The sequence below is a fragment of the Falco punctatus genome (genome assembly GCF_963210335.1).
Source record: "Falco punctatus genome assembly, chromosome: Z".
Lineage (NCBI taxonomy): Eukaryota > Metazoa > Chordata > Aves > Falconiformes > Falconidae > Falco > Falco punctatus.
Genome location: NC_137586.1, coordinates 34,294,610 through 34,316,315, shown reverse-complemented (window position 1 = coordinate 34,316,315; position 21,706 = coordinate 34,294,610). Strand labels below are relative to the sequence as shown.

The 21,706-nt window shown below is 38.3% G+C and overlaps 1 protein-coding gene across 17 annotated transcripts in view; it reads left to right on the top strand.

Moving 5' to 3' along the window:
• MPDZ (multiple PDZ domain crumbs cell polarity complex component) overlaps window positions 1–21,706 on the top strand; it is a 116,947-nt gene that overhangs the window by 74,161 nt on the left and 21,080 nt on the right. For 4 of the 17 annotated variants that reach the window (XM_080371844.1, XM_080371855.1, XM_080371850.1 and 1 more), the window contains 11 exons: window positions 399–597; window positions 3,413–3,454; window positions 7,871–7,975; window positions 8,770–8,865; window positions 9,346–9,523; window positions 11,612–11,722; window positions 12,247–12,330; window positions 14,955–15,056; window positions 16,253–16,324; window positions 19,041–19,203; window positions 19,805–20,001. In XM_080371844.1, coding sequence (XP_080227970.1) covers window positions 399–597; window positions 3,413–3,454; window positions 7,871–7,975; window positions 8,770–8,865; window positions 9,346–9,523; window positions 11,612–11,722; window positions 12,247–12,330; window positions 14,955–15,056; window positions 16,253–16,324; window positions 19,041–19,203; window positions 19,805–20,001 — 1,349 coding nt within the window. The remainder of the gene's footprint in view (window positions 1–398; window positions 598–3,412; window positions 3,455–7,870; window positions 7,976–8,769; window positions 8,866–9,345; window positions 9,524–11,611; window positions 11,723–12,246; window positions 12,331–14,954; window positions 15,057–16,252; window positions 16,325–19,040; window positions 19,204–19,804; window positions 20,002–21,706) is intronic. The other 13 variants (XM_080371847.1, XM_080371841.1, XM_080371846.1 and 10 more) reach the window with 11 other exon arrangements.

The following is a 21,706-nucleotide window of genomic DNA, read 5'->3' as shown; positions in this document are numbered from 1 at the left end:
GAACCATCTTAAACTAAACTGAAATGTGGTGTATAAACTCAGTGAACCATCCAGCAGAGTGTAAATCTGACTGATTTAGAGGCAATTTCATTTTTTTTAAATTTATTTTCTGCTTATAATTTTCTACAGTCTTATTTTTTTTTTTAGATTAAGCCTGTTATGTGAAATAACACAAGGTAAAGATACTATGGTTGTGATGTGTAACTGCTGTCTCTTGTTTTCTGTTCGAAAGAAGGAAATGCAAGGGAGAATAAGAGCAATGTTTGTAGACTTGCTGACATTGGCAGATTGGCTGGCTGGCTTTTACCTTACCTGCCCCAGGTTACATTCCCTTTTCTTGGCACTCAGAGCTCGGCCTTGAAGACATCATTAACTGTTCCATGTGTTTTTCACTATAGGGATGACAGTAAGTTCCAATAAAGATGGCTCAGGAATGATAGTCCGCAGTGTCATCCATGGAGGCTCAATAAGCCGTGATGGACGGATTGGTGTAGGGGACTGCATCCTGTCCATTAATGAAGAGTCAACCACTAACTTAACCAATGCACAAGCCCGGGCTGTGCTGAGGAGGCATTCACTCATTGGACCAGACATAAAGTAGGTAAAGTTAGGTGATGAATTGTGGTAGGAATAGGCTAATAATAAACATTTGGTTATTTATGCAGGTATTCTAAATTAAAAAAGTGTTTGTTTTTACAACATGAATTTACCTTTTAAGTTACAGCTTCAGATGGATAATTCACCTTCAAATTACATCTTCATGGGTTTGAAAGATAAAATCGCTTGTGTAAGAGGCTTTGGATGTTCTTAGAAAAGTTGTTACTCTCATTAGTAATCATTATCATTACTGCCCTCCCTGTTTTTACTGAAGGAAGAGGATTAGCATTCATAGTATGACTCTTCTAAGAAAGGAAGGATTTGCTCAAAGTGTTTGTGTTTCTCACATGTGGACTGTCCTAGCCATTGCACAAGTGATTTCATTTGATGGAGATCTTTGTAATGGATTTTGGTTTTGACTGCCAGACAGAAAGTATGACGCATGATGTTAATGCAGAAAAGTAATGCTTAAAACATTTTTGGTACATCTGTGACAAACAGCAGAAACAGTCTGTTTTGTGAAATCACAAGTTTTTATTAGTACATATGAAGGAGCTGTTGTTTAGTGCATAAATATCTGCTTTTGGGAGTTACTACTTTAAACTTGCAGTAATTAATAGTTTTGGAAAATCTGCTTGCTTGATGAGAAAGTTTCTTCTCAAATTCACTCAATTGACAGAATTTTAACTTTCCCTTAAAGTACAGTTCTTTCTAGTTGATGTGATTGTGGAGTTTACTTTGCCCATGTGCACCATCTGGAAATAAGGTTGTTCCTGAGCTTGTGGACAGTGCTCTAGACACACCAGTTCTGGGTTTACAGCTCCAAAAATCTGGTAACTGTTTTTCTCAAGCCCATAGTAACATGAATCGTGTCATATCTGCAAATGGGATTAATAGAGCTGTTGGTAGTAGAAATCTCTACTTTTTTAAGAGGGTGGCCTTGAGAGGGATCAGTTCAATCCCAGTGTGGTTGCAGGTAAGTATGGTTTTTGTCAGTTCAGAATGGACTGCAGGGCATTCTGTTCTTGCCCAGAAGTATTCTATCTTTGAAGACACCCAGCATTTTGGTAATAGGTAGGCAGAGTATCTACACTGTGGGTGGTAGGTTTAATGGTCTGCCCCATAGCTGTCATGCATTTAGGATTATGATCTATGCAGGCTTGTTTAAATAATGGCATATGCTCGTATAATGAATTGCATTATTGTCAATGCTATCATTAATATGAATGAGTCAGTTAGGTAAAATATGGTGATTATTATTGTAGGCTTTCAAACTGTATTATAATTCTGACTGCCACGACTGAAATCAATTGGTATGTGAGCATGCATGTGTGTGTATGTCTGCTTAGATAGACAAATGCTACAGCACCATTTTTCGGTGAGGAGTCTTTTATTAGTTCTGTGTTTACATGATCGAACACAGATGTGTTCATTATTTGCACTTATCCTTTTAGAGCTGCTACATCTTACACTGTGTAACTCTAAGTTTTGGTTTTTAGTGTTAGGCTTTTGCAGATATGTCGAAAATACCAAAATCTTGTCTTAGACGTGATTATTCAGATTTTCCAGAGAAAAATGCATCCCTTTATGAAAGGTCTCACAGAAAAGGGACAGTTGCTATTCATACTCTTACTTTTTTGTCTTTCATTTTGTATTTATGTTCTTCAGTGCATTCCCATAAGGGTTTAAAGCAGGGCTGGCTTCTACATTTCAAAAAATGGAAAGACCAGATCCTTTGATAGTTTCTTAAGGAGTCTTGCAAGAATAAGGACAGTATTTTTGGGCCTACATAGTTTTGATACAAAACTATTCAGCATAATTAATATTTTCTGTGATTTTTACTTTCAGGAGCAGTACAGAATTACGGAAAAATACTGTGATACAAATATGTGGATAATGTCCCAAGTCAGAAATTTGGAGATATGGAGCATTATCCCATGATAGTTTTTCCTGTTTGCTAAGAGGAATACACAGATATGTAGATGTCATTTCAGAGCTAATGTGATACACCACCGTGCAGGATTTGCAATTTAAGCATTTCAAATAAGCAAGCTGAATTTCTTTGGTGTCTTCTTCAGGAGACAGGTGCATGTGCACTCAGGTGTGGCCATTTAGGTATCACTCCTTTTTATTCCTACAGGGCTACAAAGGTGTCTCTAATTTTTAGACTGAGCTTTTTTTGTGTAGCAGCATGAGCCCAAAAAGTGATTAAGTACAAGTATTTTAATTTCAAAGCTGTATTTCAGTGGCAAACAGTATTTGTTGAGAAAACATAAAGCTATTCTGACTTGCCACATGAAGGCTTTATTTTGTTTTATTTTATTAAAGGAAATCTTGTTTTGAATACTTCAAGAACCAGCAGTCTGAGTTTCAGGCTTAGGTATTTAATTTTTTTCCCCTTTGTGTGTGGAAAACCAGATGTGTGGCCTTACCAGAATGCATTCTGTTTCACTTCTCACTCCACCTTGCCAGGAGCTCTTACATTTCTGTAATAATAGCCAGGGTTTTGTGTTCAGCAGCAGCTGCTTGTAACATCTGTCAGGTAATTACAGAGCTGAATTATAATTCACCTGCCTAAAATGTGGGGATATTCCTTTTTCCATGCTTGTTAATAATAACTGAAATAGACAATCATAAAGAACAGATGCTTTCTGGGAGAGGTGTAGATGAAGCGAAGGTGGAATGGAAAAAAAAAAAAGAAAAAAGCAGCTCACACCTTTAACTACATAAGTATGCCTGTCACATTCAGCATGAGACATTGACATTTGTTAACACCATTGTATAAAGATGCTGCATCATATGCTTCACATTCTAGATCTTCTCCAGCACCTGCTGATGATCAGGCCCTCTGTTATGTGTGAGTATTGGCAATTCAGAAATTCATTATGGCTCTATGTTGCAACTTGTCTGTAAAATCATTCCATGCTTTTATGACATCCATAGTAATGTCAGGGATATATCCAGATATAGGTACATATTCTGTGTGTGTGTGTGTGCGTGCACATGTGGCTTTGTGTATATATTTTTTTTTTAAAGAAAAAGGTCATGAGAGTGTGTGTGTGTATGGCTTTAAACTTGGAAGATCAGTGCATACTTCCTAAGACTGAAATGAAAACACCTGTATTCTAAAAATTATTGCTAATATTTTTAAATTTCATTTATGACGGCTGTCCCAGATGTGCTCAGAGCACGTGGGTGGGTGTGTACGGGGTTCACTACAAGAATTGGCATGAATACAATGTACTGATATCTGGATGTACTGATATCTGGATTAATCTCAGTGTCATATTTTCTGTGGCACTTACATTTTACTTCCTTCATGTATAAAAAGGTTTAAATTAGACCTTAAGTGTTAATGACAGTAATCTGTTCTTGAACGTTTTCCATACTTCATTATTTGGTTTGTTAGTGTTTCAAGGTTTTGTGTGGCTGTTCAGTCAAGCATGTGTTATATGTTCCTCTGTACTGCATGCGGTGTTGTGTTTACAAGATATTTTCGTATGTACACCCTTTGGTGTTTCCATTGTCACTGCTTTCATTGCTAGTGCATATCTCTGCAGGGAGGAGGCTGATTGTAGCACTCAAGAAAGGAAACCAGAACACTTTCTCCTTCAAGCTGTACAGCTGTGAAAGAGGAATGATTAAAACCTGCATATACTTTCCCTTGAAATTGCTGAATTTTAACTTCTCTTGCAGATAAGGAATGTAACAGTCATAGAGCAGTCATTTACTTGTTTCCTGTTTTCTGTGTCTTTATCCCTATTTCCTGCAACTTGTTTCTCTTACTCTGTTCCCTGTGACTATATTAAGGCAGTTATCCGTCCCTTTTGCAGATCAACTGTTCAGGTGCCTGGGTGGGTTTTTGTTTCTACTTTACAGCACAGGGGTCAATGGAGTTGACCAGAGGAGCCCACACATTTCTTGTTCTGGGCCCTTCATCATCCTAGTTACATGCTGAGCTGTTCAGAAGGATGCTGGATGTCTTCAGACCTCACTGTGACCTCTAAGAAGTGAGCTATGGTAGCAATCCAGCAAATGGTGTATAGTATGATGGTGTGGTGTCTGCCCATGAAGTACTAAGTAGGGAAAAAGGTTGGCATATATAAATCCAAAGTCTTTACTACAATCTGACCTTACTGTGTGGCACAGAACGCAGGAGCAGGACAGACAGTCACTTAGCAAAGAGGACTTCCTATTTTTAGAAAAATAATGTATTTAGAAAATAAATATTTCCTAAAACTCTAATTTACAGCAGAGCTACAATTTTAGTGTAAGTTTTCATTTCAATAATAATATGCAAAGGAGAGAGGAGAGGAGGACAGCCACATCAGTAATACAGCTTAGCTAGTAAGAGCAGCTAGGGGAACCTTTGCTGTTAACTGGACTTTGGAAATCATGAGCAAGAAACAAAGGTGAACTCTTACTCTGATGCATTCCGTCCATGTAATTTAGTTTTCTATGCTATTTTTTTTGCAAAATGCAAGTAAGTGTTCTGGTTTATATTTATGAAGTAGCTGAAGCATTGTTGAAGTTTAGTTGTAGATAGGAATGAGCAGTTAAAAACATACTGAATGTTCCTTTGAGTGCTTAAACTATAGTTAGGCACTAAAATAGAAATAATGACATTTTCCAAAGAGCTAAAATGTAACAGTTCCCAGTGATAATATCTAAATTTGACTCCATGTGTGGAAATTAATTAATTTGGTTGCTCAATTTTAGATGCATTTTTAAAAATGGTGGAGGGAACCCCTTTTCTTCTCAGTCCCTGTGCTGTCACAGAAAGGGAAGCTTGCTTACCTAAGAGGGATTTTGGGACATGTTTGTAAGTAGCATCTGAGGCTGTTTTGAGAGAATTCTTTGAGCTGTACCTTTTGAATGCCCCATCACCATGTCAGTTATTAATTTGTATAATGAAAAACAAGGGTATCCCAGAAGTTGGAGTGCATATGGTTTGCCTCCTCCATAGCTGATCTCCAACGTTGATGTTACACAGATGTATGAGGTAAGGACTACTACTGCTCTGGGCCTTGGGAAGCAGCGCAATTGTTTGCCATGTGCTGCTTGCACAAAAGGGCTGGACAGAGTTGAAAGATGTTGGACACTCTGCTCACACTTTACTGTCTACATCCAGGCTGAATCTGGGCATATATGTTTCCTTTTTAGAAGCCTGCCATTCGCATTTCCATACTTGGAACAATAGCTTCCAGCTGCATTTTAGCATGAAGAAGGTTGTCCACGTGTTCTAGCCAGCAAAAAGATTGCTTGCAATTCTGGTTTCTTTACTGCAGCTGTCTTTCAAGGGAAAATACATTATTTCCTGCTTATTTTTATAGGGTGAAGATTGATGAATTTGACTGGGATGAAACTGTTGAATGTAACTGGATGAATGACACATTTTTGTTCATTGAAATGCAGCTTGCACATCTTTTAGGTTTTGTAGAGGCAAGGTGTTCTTACAGGCTTACTGGGCGGTGCTTCTGCAGCAGCGTTTACCCCATGAGAATTCTGTGACCTTAGTGCTAACACTTTGCTATAGTTAAGTGCCTTTGGAGTTGGTGATGGAGAAACGACTTTTTTTCAAAAAGCCTTTTCCTTCTTGATTCTCTCCATTTCACTGCAAGGGCTTCATGAAATAACTGCTGCATTTCTTGCAAGACAGATAAGAGTCCGTGACTTTGTGCTGAGTGTTTGTTCCCTGGTGTGTGTTAAATCCTCAGCACTTCAAAATGAAAACACTCTGTATCGAGCACATAACACTTGTGTGTCTGAAAAAAGGCCAGAGCAGAAGAGGGAGGAGATATAAGGAAGAGAACAAGTGTTGATAATATGGATGATATAGAAATTACCATAAAAACCATTACCCAAAACACTGGAGAGTTCCTCCTTTTCAGCACTCCAGGCACCTCCGTAATGACAGTCTTCAGCACTTTCCTAGATATGGTAGATGTGAGAGGAGGTGGGGAATATGCTTGCTCACAGATGAGGAACACAAACAAAGATGATCCTTATGATAGTTCTAACAGAGTGTTTTGGACAGACAGCATTAGTCGTAGAAATGTATTTGCTCTGCCTTCTGCTGCTTGCTGTATTCAGCAGAAAATCAATGAGAGGGGGAATTGGTGGCAGTCAGGGAACAACAGACAGAAGAAGGCTCCAGTCAGGGAATGATGGACATGAGAGGGCTCCAAGTAAGTGAGAGGCTCAGAGCTGAAGGAGTCTCTCCTCAGCAGTTTACATGTCCTTGTGAAGTGGCCAAGATTTTTTTATTTTATTTTATCCTATCTAAGGGGGAAATGCATTCATATTTGTTTTAACTATGTGATGGATGGGAGGACAGCTAGTTTTCTGGTGTTCGTTTTCCATCAGCATTATTTCTTGCAGACTTGGATTTGACAGCTAAGCTGCTTATGGAACAACTAAGGTTTTTTAAGAAGATAAAGCATTGTTAAAGAAGGGCCATTTAAGTAGCCCTGTTCAGGTCATGGTGTCCTTTTGCCTGTAGAGGGAAGTTTTTTAAGAAATGTTCTTCATGCCTTTAACTATTTTTACTTCTTTTTCCCCCTCCCCAGTCTACTGGACCATTTCTGCTTCTGACATTCAAATGTGATCAGGGTGCACCAGGGCTTCAGGAGTCTGCATGTAATTTGGCTGGTGAAACAGGACTGGCTGACCATCCTGAGCTGGCTGGAAGTGCATGAAGGGGTGGAAGAAGGAGTTGAGCAGGGGATTGCTCTCTGCCTCATAGGTGGTGTGCTGTAACACATTTGTATGTCTAGACCCATGCAGTACTTTTCACCAAAAGCACAGAAAAATAAAACAGGATACAAAACCACCCAGGAAAGCTGAAAACCTCCTGCAAGCCAACTTCCAGAAGCATTTTCAGCCAGCATTTAGGATGGTAATGATGCTTCACACCTTGCAGATCCTTCAGTGTTTGTCTTTGCATGAGGAATCTCTGTTTTGACTGAAGCTCAGATATCTCTGTGGCACTTCTGTCAGTCACTGTTCAGGCACCATTTACTTAAAGTGGCGTGGCCAGCCCTCAGAAAATTACGTGCTGGCCAGCTACTTAATTTGCTAGAATTGCGTATTTGTTGTAAAGTCACGAAGGATTCATGTAACTCCTTATTCCCAGCATACCAGCATTGTCCATTTGAAGTCAATGACTACGTGAAGTAATTTTGGGTGGCTTCCCCATACGCATTGCTCACACCCACCAAAGGCAGGACCAGCAGTCCTCATGCTACTTTAATCATGTTCCATTTTATTGCAGTATTACATATGTGCCAGCAGAAAATTTAGACGAGTACAGGGCCAGTTTGGGACAACAGACAGAGGGAGCTGTGCCACTTGAACTTTTTCCTTCACATACTGTCAGGTGAGTCAAAAGACACTGTTTTCTCACATAGGGTTCTCGGAAGTAACTTTTCCCATACACTTTGCACAGTTAAGGAAAATAAGTTTTATTTTCAAAGAGATGAAAAATTGATTAGTTTCTTCAGACTGGCAGCCATTACAATAAAAAGCTGTTCAGAATACAAGTTTTGCTTTTGCTGGCAAATCTTTCTGGTATTTTGGCAGGGCTGTTTTATAGATGCTTGATCTACCCAAAAAGGAGACTGAATATTGCCTTATCCTAAACTTTTCTTAAATGCCATGCAATGTGATTTATGTATTGCCACAAGTACTCAGTGCCTCCAGCATGTTCTTCCCAGAACATATACTAGAAAGAATGAATTATTCTGTCCTTTTCCTTCAGTTCCAAAAATGCATTACAGTTATAGGCCAGAATATTCAAAGTGACTAGTAGTTCTTGTTTTCTTGAAATCACTCTCCAAAAGCAGTAACTATTTTTGAATGCTGCTGCTGTAATTTCTTCAATTTTGGAAACAATAAACTGTTACCTTCAGCTCTGATTTAGTTCTAGTTCCAAAACACAGAACCTTTATTCTGTGATTGTCGGTTGATAGCAACTTAATTGTGGAGACAGGTGAACAGGGAATCCCCAAGCACAGTATGTATTCTAACAGACATCTAAAAGAGAAGTTCCTTACACGAACCCTGTGTACAAATTCTCATGCTGGCAGGGTGATCCAATACATGACATTTTGCAGTGAAAAGTAGTGATTATGTGTGTTCTTTAAAAATTAATTGCATGTTCCTGTTCATCAGCAGGGAACTCCCAGAGCTTCCAGAACGTGAAGAGGGGGAGGGAGAAGAAAGCGAACTTCAAAATGCAGCTTTCAGTAACTGGAACCAGCCCAGAAAGTAAGTGCAGATCTAGTTGCACAGTATAAAATCTCATCTGAAATTCAAAAACTTTGAAACCTGTAATACATTTTAAGAGAAATAAGAAAAGAACAGAAATGCAATATTATGCATTGCAGGAGTAATTCGCTGTTGTTTTTAACTGCCGTTGAGCTAAATCCCTGCAATTTGGAAGTTTCTTTATTGCTTTAATAATTTATCTTTATAGGCTGGCTTTCTGGGAGCTAATAAGAAGGGGTGAAGAGAAGGATTCAAAGTTTTGATTAGAATCCAAAATAAAGTGAAAAACCAGTAGATGCAATTACAGACTTGCTGAGCAGTTCAGTAGGTAACTCCCACCTAACAACAAAACTGTCCAAGGAGGAGTTATTTCTGGATATTTTTAAACCATTGTGCAAATCCAGTAATCTTCAGTGTGCAGCACTATCATAATCACAACAGATTTTCATTTATTCTGGTCCTTTTTTTTTGTCAAAACAGGGTTGAACTCTGGAGAGAGCCTAGCAAGTCACTGGGGATCAGCATTGTTGGAGGACGAGGGATGGGGAGCCGCCTGAGTAATGGAGAAATGATGAGAGGGATCTTTATCAAGCACATCCTGGAAGACAGCCCAGCCGGCAAAAATGGAACACTGAAAACTGGAGATCGGATTGTGGAGGTACGAGCCGAGTACCTTTTGCTTGCAATACCGTTAGCATCTTGGGAGCTACTTGAGATGGACATGTGGTCCTGGGCTGACAGCTGTGTAATTGCTGCAGCTGGTACCACTTGAGCCATACCAGAGTGTAGTACCATCTGCTGACGTTTGTGTGTAGACAGATTTAAGTTGAATATACAACCTGAAGTATAGATGACTATGTGAGCGGGAGTTTACAAAGCCAGCAGTTTTACCTGCCTATTTTAAAGCCAGCATGTCTAGGAAAAAGCTTAAGTTTGGTGAAGCTAAAAGGTTTTACCTTTGCATTTTGGATAGTAACAAAAATGGCCAGTGGATAGCAAATCGTGCACATAAATGCCAGGCTTATTTCCCTTTTAAATCTTAATCAAATCACATCATTCTTGTGCATCTTGTGCAGGAATTAAGGGAGACAATTTTTTTTCCTACTAACATGATGAAAGCTAGGTTTGATACAGAGGAGATCAAGAGCATTGTGCTCAGGTCTGAGCATAGGGTAGCCAGCGGGGTTGCAGGCAGTTTATGTAGATTTCTCTTCTGCTTTACCAGTCCTGTGCTTATGCAGCTACTACTGCTTTGTCACTTAAAGATATTGAAGAATGAATGTGCTAAAAGGAATATATCCTTCCTGTGATGATTATCAGTAAGTCAGGTATTACCCTGTCTCCAGTGTCAGGCCATTAGGAGCTGCACTCCTTTTCACCCTTAGCTGTCTGTCCATCAGTACAAACATAAAAAGCAGGATGGTGGACATGGCAATTCATCCCGTGGATCACACTATGCTTGCTTTACGTGATAATACTTAAACTGCAGTTTACTATCTGCTACGATATCCATGTAAAGGATCTCGAGGTAATGCCTTAATATAGGTGGCACTTCCTACAACAGTCTAGAAGTTTCCAGTGTATTACAAGTTGGGAGGTAGAATTTTGCGTGATGGCCCCAAAGTTAAAAAACATTCATTATATCTGAATATGTGGATTTTTATGAATATGCAGCAGTTGTCTCTGATGATACTTGCAGGAATTGGAGTGGGTGAGTGAAATTAAGTAACCAATGTTGTGTTAATGGGACTGTTTCAGAATGGATTATTTGAGTTTCTCAAGTTGTGGCATATCTAAGCTTTTCTCTCTACTAGTGCATAGAGTATTTCAGACATGGGGAACTGGAGAGCCTTAGTGTTACTGTTCAGTTCCTCATAGGTTTAGAATCGTCTCAAATTGTGTTTGTGCTCTCTTTATTTACATTGATTGTTTAAATTTAAGATAGAGAATTAAAAAGGTAGGGGTAAACATATAATTTTTGTGCACGAATTGCCACTAACAAATAACCTTTCTGCATTAGCTTCTAGCTTTTACTATGGTCACTGTGAGAATGTTTTACTGATGCTAACTTCACCATAACATGGTTCTTACTTCAATCACAAGACAAAGTTTTGCACTTCAATACAGACCAAGGCATGAAGAAAAGCAACCAGGCAAAAATTTGTCCATAGCCATCCTTTGTAAATACTTTCTCCTAGAAGAAGGATTTTCAGCTCTGACATAAAAATTTAATTTCTGGGGGAAGTGCCTAGTAGTTAATTTTTTTTTTTTTTAATAGAAAAAAAAAAGAGTTAAAGGGAAAAAAGTTCACTGTACTGACATAATATCCCATAATGAAAGACCTTCCAACACCTAACAAGTTTCAGTTTGTAAATCTCATGAAGAGAAAGCATTTACAGGAAGCAGCGTTTGGCAAACATTGCCACTCTTTTCAGATTACTTTATCTCTCCTATTACCATATATCTTCTATTACGTTGTCTGTGGGAAAATGTATAGAACCTGAACCAAGAATGCTGGAAAACCTGATTTTAAAACCGTGAAGAATATTTATTTGATGTCCTTTTAGTGCTCTGGGAAATCTCAAAACTGTGTGTGAGGGACTTCAGGCCAAGTCAGTAGAAACTTTTCTGCCAGTAACAGAGGTTTGGGCTTAAGCTTTTGTCAAAGTTCCCTAACCAAAACCCAGAGCAGACTCATGATTCTTGTAGCTTCTTGCAATGTTAAGATGAGGCCTTCCAATTTCAGGTGGATGGAATTGACCTCAGAGATGCCAGCCACGAACAAGCTGTGGAAGCCATACGGAAGGCAGGCAATCCTGTAGTCTTTATGGTACAGAGCATTATAAGCAGACCAAGGGTAAGCATAAAGAATATGAAAAGACATGTAATACATAGTAATAGATGAAACAATTGTTCAAGGTGGTGGTGTTTGGGAATGGGATGCTTAATCCTGAAAGTTCCATCTCAGCTATTTTAGGAATAAAGATTTGATTTAAGTATTATTTCCATTTAGAGTGAAATCGATTTGGATTTGGAATTACCTTCCAGCACGCCGTCCTCAAACTGTTTTGAAAAGCCTCAAGAAAGATAATTTGTTGGGGGGCAGAGTAGGAGTCTAACTAAACCCAACTTTTAGAGATTGACGGCATGTCTGAGAAGCGCATGCAGAAATACAACACGTGTTAAAAAATTCATTGGACATTAATGAAAGGACCTAGAAGTACACGGAAGTTTTCCGTCACTAAGCTGCATGGACATTGCAGACAAAAGCTACTGAGGTTTAATGTTAGTTGCTTGCTAGAAACTAAACTTCCTCATTGTGTAGAGTCTGTGTAAGCTCCATGTTTATTTACTAGTTGTCTCATAACTCTTGTTCCCCAGCCAGAGTCTCTTTATAGCCCTTCTTCAGCTTCTGCTCCCTGTGGGCAGAAAACTACTAATCCATTTTATCATCAGTCATCTAAGGTAAAGTTGCATGAAAAAGCTCTGTCGAATGTTGGTTATTGATACTCAAGCTACTAAAGTAAGGCTTTTGCATTTGCTGTGATGTGAATGAAATTGCCACTGCTGAATGTTTAGACCAGTTTGGGACGGGAATGAGGCCATTACTTTATCACTACTTACTTTCATTTAGAATTATTTTTATTTGTAGTTCTGTGTTCTCTTTATTTTCCAATTATTAAGCTTGTTGGTTATTTCTTGACTGTTTATTAACAAACCCTTGTTTCTCTGTAAGCAAAACATTGCAAATGCTCATCCTGTACACAAGCATTGTGTTGTGATCTTTGTAAATGCATTATATTTACTGTTTTCATCTTTTGAAACTTGCGTCTGTACTTTATAGTAAAATCTTATAAGGAAATTTCCTGCCTTCATTCATGTACAGTCACCCGGATACCTAGCTACCTGCACACAGTAGCTGTATATAATATGGTACCACTATGTATTTAGCGAGGCAGTCAGTTTCAAGTGACATGTTGCTAGCAAGTCAGTTTTCCTGGCCTCCCCACCCCCCACCCCCCCACCCCCCTATTTTTTTTAATTCTGTCTTCTGTGGTAGTTAAAGAGATCCTAAGTGTGCTCCAGAATAACCCAAATAATGCGAATATGCTGTGATAAGCTAGTTGATAGTTGTGCTAGTAAGCAGTTATCCATCGAGTCTATGTTTCATGCTGATGATGCTCTGGGTATTTCTGAGTAAGAATTAATCTGTCACCATGGTTATGGTCCAAGGTAATTTGTAGGGTTACAGCATTGTGCAATATGAAATGCTAGCTAGTTTCTGATACCTTAGCATCCTGGGCTCATTAATAGAATACTGAACACAAGTTAGTGGAGCAGGGATGGGCAGAAAGTAAAATAAAGACTGTTATTTTAGGGTTTGGATTTGGGAAGAAAAAAACAGTAAAAAGAAAAATACCATTATTTTAGTATTTGCTTTTCATGTCCTAGACTCTGCAAAAAAGCATGCTAAACCTGACTGTTAAGGCAAACTCAAGTGCTCCGTATTTATCATGGTAGTCAGTTCATATTAATACGGTGTGGTTGCGTAGATTAGAATTTGAGCTAGCAGTAGTATTTCAGGTGCTGTGACATCATGACAAAACACAAAAGGACGTATTTTGAATTACTGTGGCTGATCTTTTGTTTTCTCTTTTACTACGATTTCACAGTATGTGGCTGATACTTACTCTAGTTGCTTAGTTTCATCAAGGTACAATCTAAAATTTTATGCAGATGACAGATGTAATGGTTAAAGTGTAATAGGATCATTACACTGGCAAATTAGTTTTCCCAAAATTCTCTTTATAAAAGACAAAATCAAATGTGATTCTCACGTGTAAACAGAAAATGTTGTACTGTAGGGAAATTGCCTGTTAACTCTGACTGACTTGCCAGTGAAGAAACCTTGTCCGTGCACAGCTCTGCATTCTCGTTGCTGAAGATACTGTAGAACCAAGACATATGTTGTCTTACCAAATTGCATTACTTTTTGTTTTGCAAAATAGTATCTGAGAATAAATGTTTAGGGATGCGTTTTCTATTTTCAGGAGCATTTAAAAAAAACCAAAATGCTTAAAGAAAATTCTTAAACAACATATATCTGTTAAATTACTGTCATATAAATGTATCAGTTGATGCTGCAAGCCTTTCACAGTCCTTTTCAATTACTATGCTGTTTATTTTCCGGAAGTGTTCAGCTTACAGCCCTAAGAAATTTAGGCGATTGCCAGATTGCCTAGTGTAGAAATTACTTTTAATAATACATTGAACAGTATTTCCAACAAACTATGCAAAATCAGAGCTCTTCCCTCTTTATTAAACAAGTTATGATCTCAAAATAGAATGCAGTACAAAAACTGCAAAAGGAGCATGAATTACATCCTTTAATTTTGTCTAACATGAAAACTCTTTTTGTGTTAAGTAATGATAAGGATGTACCTTGTATTGTTTAAAGAGAAGACCAGAATAATTAGTTTCATTAAACTATAAATTCAGAAAATTATGGATGCATGTACACACATAAAAAGTGATCTGTAGAAGTTATGTTCAGATAGAGAGTCTGTTTAGAGATGCCTAATATTACTAAACGTTCTTTTGTGAAAATCATAGTGATTGTGTAACCACAAAAGATTAATTATGAGAACTAATCTGTGGTTTTAAAAATAAAACTAAACCTACTGCATTATTACAAAGAACTGTGTTTATTCTAATCCAGAAATCCACAATTTTATAATTAACTGATCTGTGAGAGTATCCCTTATGCTGAGATGCTGGGACAGAATTGTACAAATACCACAGCAAGTAAATTTTCTGTTGTTCGTGCTTCTGAGTTCTGTGCTTTATGCCCTTTGTGGGCTAGAACAGTTATGAGGATCAGTGCTTTTCCTCTGCTGTCTGCTAAATATAGCCGATACAAACACAGGGCAAATACAGTTCTGCTTACCTTAACATACCTGTAGCAAAGTGCAGGAAGTGAATCTTGTTTGGTTAGAACAAACAGCTAAATAACTATGTTCTGTTTCATGAGTCACAAAGGGTTCATTTTAAAATGGTTTTGCTTAGTTTCTATTATGTTTTCCTTTTAGAACCCTTCCCTGCCTTTCCCGCAGAACAGTCTTTTCTGTAGGCCAGCTGTCTTCAGCAGCACTAACCCGTTTGCCGATTCTTCTCAGTTCAACATTAGCAAGGTTGGATGATTCGACACTGCTTTTGACTCACCAAACATTATATGTGTGCTTCTTTGCCATTAGTGTCTCTCTGCATTTAAATTCTTTTACACCAATTTGGGTAAAATATTGTGCTGATGAGAGTGGAAATTCTGTGTAGTGGATTAAAGACACAGACACTTAGGCATAAAGAAGAAGTTTTGTAGAAGTTAAAGAAGGCCAGCTCCATTAATCATAACCACTAAATTTGTCTAATCAGAGCTACCAAAGGAGAAGGTTCTCTATTACAAAATCAGTCCCTATGACATAAGTTACAATATTCACCTAACTATAACTCTCTCATCAGCGTGAGGTGTTTTGCTGCTATATGTACTTAATTTTCTTTTTATGTGGTTAGAACTTTCCAGCTTTGATACATCTTTTTTTCATTTTGCATGGAAAAAAAAGCCCAACATTGGCAGCTTTTGTTTTATGATACTGAAAATGTTTTCCCTCTTGTTTCATGGAAATTTTTTTAATGCAACATGAACAGGATGCTGACATCTTTGGAAATACAAAAAAAGTTAGGTTCTTTTTTTTGTGGTTAGTGCTTACTGCATGTTATTAATATTGGGAGCAGAGTTAACCTCTAACGCAATAATAAATAAAGATTTAATTCTTATGTGCATGCATTTCTGATTTAATAAAATTATTTCTAGGTGGTTTTACATCTTGAGAGTGATTGTGCCCTTTGTCTGTTTTTCCATGTTGTCAAATATATTGAATGTACAATGAACATCTATGATGTGATATACATGTGTGTTTTTGAAATCACTTTGTGTCTGTTACAGTTCTGAGGAAAGGTATTAGAAGTATATATGATGGCTTGTGTTTTCTGTATTTTCAAAAGTATTTCTGAAAAAGCATTGCACATCTTTGTAGAAAAAAACTAAAATTTTTGCAGCTTCTGCATAATTCCTTTTTTAACATTGAGATAAAAATAGCCTTTTGTCATCGCTCTCTGCTTCTGCTGAACTAAGGTTCATGTACAGTAAGAAACTGCTGAATCAGTGTCCTTAGTAACCCTTTAAATACTTTTGTCCATTTCTAAATGGAGTAAATAAAAGTTGTTGCAGTTAACAAAATGAATCTGTAATTGAAAATGAGTTATTCATTAATAATGCTCTGTATTGCCAAAGGTGCTGTAACATGTGGATTGCTGTTTTGTGTTACTGTAGGAGGTATCGAATCCAATTAGGGTTACCTTCCGTTGTTCCCCAACTAACCCTTTTGCTCCCACACCATTCAAGGTTTGTCGTGATTTCAGTGAGTGGGTCTTACTGTGTGTGTGCTGTATGTTTGTACATGGCTTGTGATACGTTATGGAGTACTGCTTCTTCCTCCACGTGTGCCTTCTCTGTTGAAAGTGATACTGCTCCAAATTTGCTGCCTTTTTTAGTATTTGCTTGGCTGTGTTCAGAGAGACCCTGGTAGCCAAATGGGTTCATGCACTGTCTGATGCTTTGCATTTTAAATGAAATACTGTGCCGTGGCACACTGGAAGTATTTCATGAGTTAAAGCATTTTAGGTTTTTTGTGTGTGGCCCGATTCAGGGAGCAAAAGTCTTATGTGTGTGTAAACTGTGGGGGTCAGCTTCTGCTGCTGGCAGTGCATGCGTGACAGGCCAAGTTCTGGAGGCAGGATATGGTCCCCTCTGGCCAGATGGCATTGTAGCACCCTTTTTACCCTTCTCGCAAAGGATCCTTGCTTTTACTTTCAAGATTTCCTTAAACATCAACCATGTTCAACTTTATGTAGGTGTGCACAGAGATACAGAAGGAAGCATTTTTTTGTCAATCAGATTATGGTGGCTGCAGTTCTAAGTGCTAATCTGTCCAGATGTAGTGATACATCCATACCTTACAGATATTCTTGAGGTCCTTGACAGCATTTTTTTGTTCTTTTTTTTTTTTTGGCCATGTTTTTAAGTTTGTGCTGTTATTGGATGCTGTTATTTACCAAGAGTACCACTGAAGTGATATGTTAATTTTGGTTTTAAAACACAGTGACTGCTGTAAGATCTGCTGATCTGGTCTGCTCTCACACTGTATTTCCTCATTTATTCAGTGTGTTACGTAGCTTTCTAGCTAAAACTCTAAAAAGCACTCTGAAAAATCAAGTGTTTCTAGAACTTCTCTCCCTTTTAGCCCTCTTTGAGGTAGATATCTGTCACTGACTTTTCTCTGTGGTGGATACATGAATTTTTAATCACAAAAAGTCATTTTGAATGTTATTAAGTAGTGTTTCCACCCTGATCTTGATTGTGATGGGTAACAGTGTCTTTGCTAGAATTTTGCTGCTTCAGTTGAGGTTTATGTCTGCCCTGTAACTATTGGCATGTGTTAGAGTATAATTTGCATAAATTTTAAATAATTCCTACATGAGGGTTAGTGATGCAAGGTGTCATCTCAGCAGGATGGTATTGTCTTAGATTTTAAGCACAGGTCAATATGACCGATACAAGATAGAAAAAATATGGTATTTATATGTATTTTTAATAAAAATTGTTAGCTTGGGTGCCGTATTAAAACTTCCCATGCTTTTGACATTTAATGACTTCTTAGTTAAGCTCCTAGAACAAGTTCCTGAAGGAAAGGAAGATCTTGTTCAAGCAGAAGCAGAATGAGGGAGCTGAAGTAGGGCATTTGCATTTTCTTTTATTCTTTGGTGTATACAAAGAGTGAAGGTAACTCATTGCCTGAGGGATAGGACCTTCCTTAAACCTCAGTATGACTAAACTGGTAATATCCCAGTATTTTCAACACCTTCGATTTAAAGCAGATTGAAGTCTTCCCAGTTGTATATTGTTATCCATTTCACTGTTGCCTCTTATAAAGAAGTTGTCTCAGTGTTATTGGCACCCAGAGACACTATCTGAGATACTGTGTTCAAACTCTGCTAATGGCAGTAATGAAACCTGAAATGGTGAGAACAGGGCTGTGAAGCTAGGGCAACACCTGAAAATCTTGGTGTTGGAAAAATACTTGGTGTTCATCTAAAGTTGTTGTTGTTTACATCAACAGCTGATCTGCCAAGTATCAAATTCTCTTGGGCATGCATAAGCTTCAGAATGACGATTCTTGGATACAAATTTCTTGCCTACATGTTTACTATGGGCAAGCCAAAATGACAGAAACTACATACACTTAGCCAAAACCCTGATCAGAACCTGTATGTATTAGGGAAGCTCTTGAATGGAGGCTTGCCAGATTGTGGATTTGGGTGTTTAACCATTATATTGCAGTAGTCATGTGTGTATACTTTTAAATTTTTGCGACTATGAATAGACCACATACATCAAGAAGAAAAGTATTTGTCTCCTTTGTGATTTAATCTGCATCCTCCTTTATTTGATCTCCCCTGTGCAATGTATAGGAAACCAGTAAATGAGACTGAAAAAGTCCAGTTACTGTGGATTTCTTCAGTTACTATGTTTCATTTTGTTTTTAAATTGTCTTTTCATTTAATACACCAGTTACTTTCTTTTTTATCTGGAGGCATTTTTGAAAGGACAAAGTTCTTTGTTTCTTTTCCTTTTCCTCCTCTTTGGCTCCCAAACCATATGATATGAAAAAATTGTATATGCAGTAGCTTTTAAAAATAAAATAAAGCGGAAGTCTTTTACAAATAAGGCATTTAAAAAAAATCACTTGAGTTTTCATAAGAAACTTTTACTGAAATGTAAAGTGGCACATAAAACTTTACTGAATTGGGCTTTTATTGTGAGTTCTGTTTGCTTCCAAATACGTTTTGGAGTGATGTTATCTCTTACCTTGCCTGGTGTTTGTTTCTATCTTTGATCTCTTACAGCCTTTCTGTGCTGTGTTATTAATTTAGAATTCCAACTGCTTGGTATTTTAAACTTCAAAGCCATAGTCATTGCTCTTTCAACATTTTTGTATACTAGTTTGCCCTGCACAGAGTCTGAATCTGCTTAGCCATTGCATTTTTCTTATTCTCCACAGGCATTTGGTCCATCCGATCCAGAGCCAGAAAAGACTTCACTTTGTAACTTGCCTCTGCCTCCTCCGTCAGCATTTTCAGGAATGAGCTGTGATGTTGCACAGTCATCTTCGAGCAGAGTCTCAGAGGATGTGGAGAAAGAGGATGAGTTCGGTTACAGCTGGAGTAAGTTTATCCTTTGCGATAATGTTTTAAATATTCAGTGTTGAAATAGCACCCTAGAAATGGGGAGGTCCAGTTTAAACTACTTCGTTCTCATGTGCTTTGATGTTTAGGTGTTAAGTGTTGCTGTCAGCTTTCAGTTGTGCTTGGTCAGATGCACATGGAGAAATATAAAACTAATTTATTCTTCTTCGTTGTTCATTGCACTCCAATCTCTGTTTTCCTCCATGGTCCAAATTCACTGTTTCATGCGTAGGACTGCTTGAAGAATTTCAGTGTACTCTAAGTAACTGATGGCAGTGACTGATGTGATACCTCCTGTTACCTGAAGGTGTTACTGGAGGGAAGATTATTGCTTTTATGTATGAAAGGTCTTTTTTTAAGTTTTAGTGTTTTCAAAAGTTAGAAGGGAAACGAGGAAATAGGAATATTGTTATAAAACATCTAAGACTTAGCTTAAAGTGAGGTGCACACTTTAAATTTTTTCATCCCTTTGGGATTCTTCTGTCAGATACTGCCCACAGGACACTGATCTTGACTCTGAGTAATATATGAAACTTTCTAATGTAAATCCAACCTCTGCTGCCTACACTTTTACATTTAGAAAAGATCATGCAGCGCTATGGAAATCTACCAGGGGAGCTACACATGATTGAGCTGGAAAAAGGAAGGACAGGTCTCGGACTTAGTCTTGCTGGTAACAAAGACCGGTCCAGGATGAGTGTCTTTATAGTGGGAATTGATCCAAATGGAGCAGCTGGAAAAGATGGCAGGTTACAGATTGCAGATGAGTTACTAGAGGTGAGTTTTTGCAATTTATACTGAAACCCAAATACACTGACTTGAAATGCACTAAGGTATTACATTCTTGCAGCAATGTAGATGTTCTTCAGTGGACCTTGAAATACCCAAGTTATCCAACTTGACATCACTGTGCTACCAGATTTTCATTCTGGTGTATGCCAAATATTTGCAGCTGTGTGTGGCGTTTTTTCCTCGTTACAGTAGTACTAAGTAAAGATGCGTGTGTATTTAGAAAGGATAAAATTGGAGATGACAGCAGTTGCTGGGTTATGGAGATGTATGGAAGGGCAGTGCATTGCAGACCATGGGAAATCAAATGAAGTCCTTTAGTCCGTGCGTCTGTGGGGTGCTCCAGGCTTTCTGTTTACTTATCTGCCTACTGGAAATGTGGTAATATCATTGTATGTTTACGTTATGTAACATATAAAATGGAAGTTAAATTGGGGAAACAGGAACAGATCTGGTTGTATTACGGACTTTTATCTCATGACACATTCAGACTGTTTTCTGTTGGCTTTGTGAGGGGACTCAGCCACTGAACGTGCAGCTAACATTCTCAGTGTTGATATGATTATAAGGTATATTTTTATATTACCACAGTTCAGTTGATGATAGTTGCAGATGCATTCTCTGCTATAGCTTTTCCCATTCTTTCCAATAGCGGTCGGTAATGTTACCGCCACAGAAATGGCTTGTGTAACTACAAAGCTGTATGTGGAGGTGTTTGAGAATGTGCTAGGGAGATGGTACAGGGAGGGAATGGTGAGACTGAACAAAGCTTGGGGACCACACTGAAAGAGTAAATGATGTAGATTGGCAGCTGCAGACTAGGAGAGAAACGAAGGGATTTGTAGCACTGTGGACCTAGTCTCATGGTGGGACCTGTTATTTGCAGAGTCCAGTGTTACCTGCTAGATAGTTCTCTTGAATCAGTTTAAACATCTTTTTTTAAAACCTTGATGTTGCCGATGCTGAGTATCCTTAGAACACATTGAAACACATCTGTCTGAGTCTGCTTTCATGTGATTTCTTGCTTACTGTCCACACTGTAAACCTGCAAACTAATGTTAAGAGGTTGTCTCAGCCTCTTCTGAGAGGAGACATTTGAGCTTGCTCCTTATGTTGCCAAGTAGCTCTCCATCAGCTGTGGCAGACCATGCCCTGTCCCCCACCTGATGGCCTGACAGTGGTCCTTCACAAGCCCATGGCAAACACTGGAAGCAGTGCTGCATCTGAATTTCACCTCCACTATAAATGACAGGGCGCAGTATCCCGGTGACCATGCCTGGTGAACACAGCATATGGGAGCTGAGGGGTTGCTGCTAAGTTCAGCCCTCAGTTCAGCATTTTGTGTCTGTTGCTCACTGTTCACTGCTTTTGTGCTTCTCTGCTTCTATTAGTACTGCCTTGGTGTGTGTTGCATTATTTTCCCTTTGTGTAGGTCCAAGGTGTCCTTTTCCAATCATTTCCCCTTTCTTAGAGTGGACTTCTGCACTGTAGTTTTTATGTGAGTAGTTTATGACAAGAACAAATGCGAATGATAAACTGTGAGCAAACAGTGGCCCTAGTGGGCACATTCACACTGATACCTCCAATCATACTTGAATCATAGAAGCTTCAAGGGGTTTCAGTGAGCCTGCTCTGCCAAATTAATACAATGATTGTCAGGACAAATCTTCAGGTTGTAAATGCACCGGTGTTC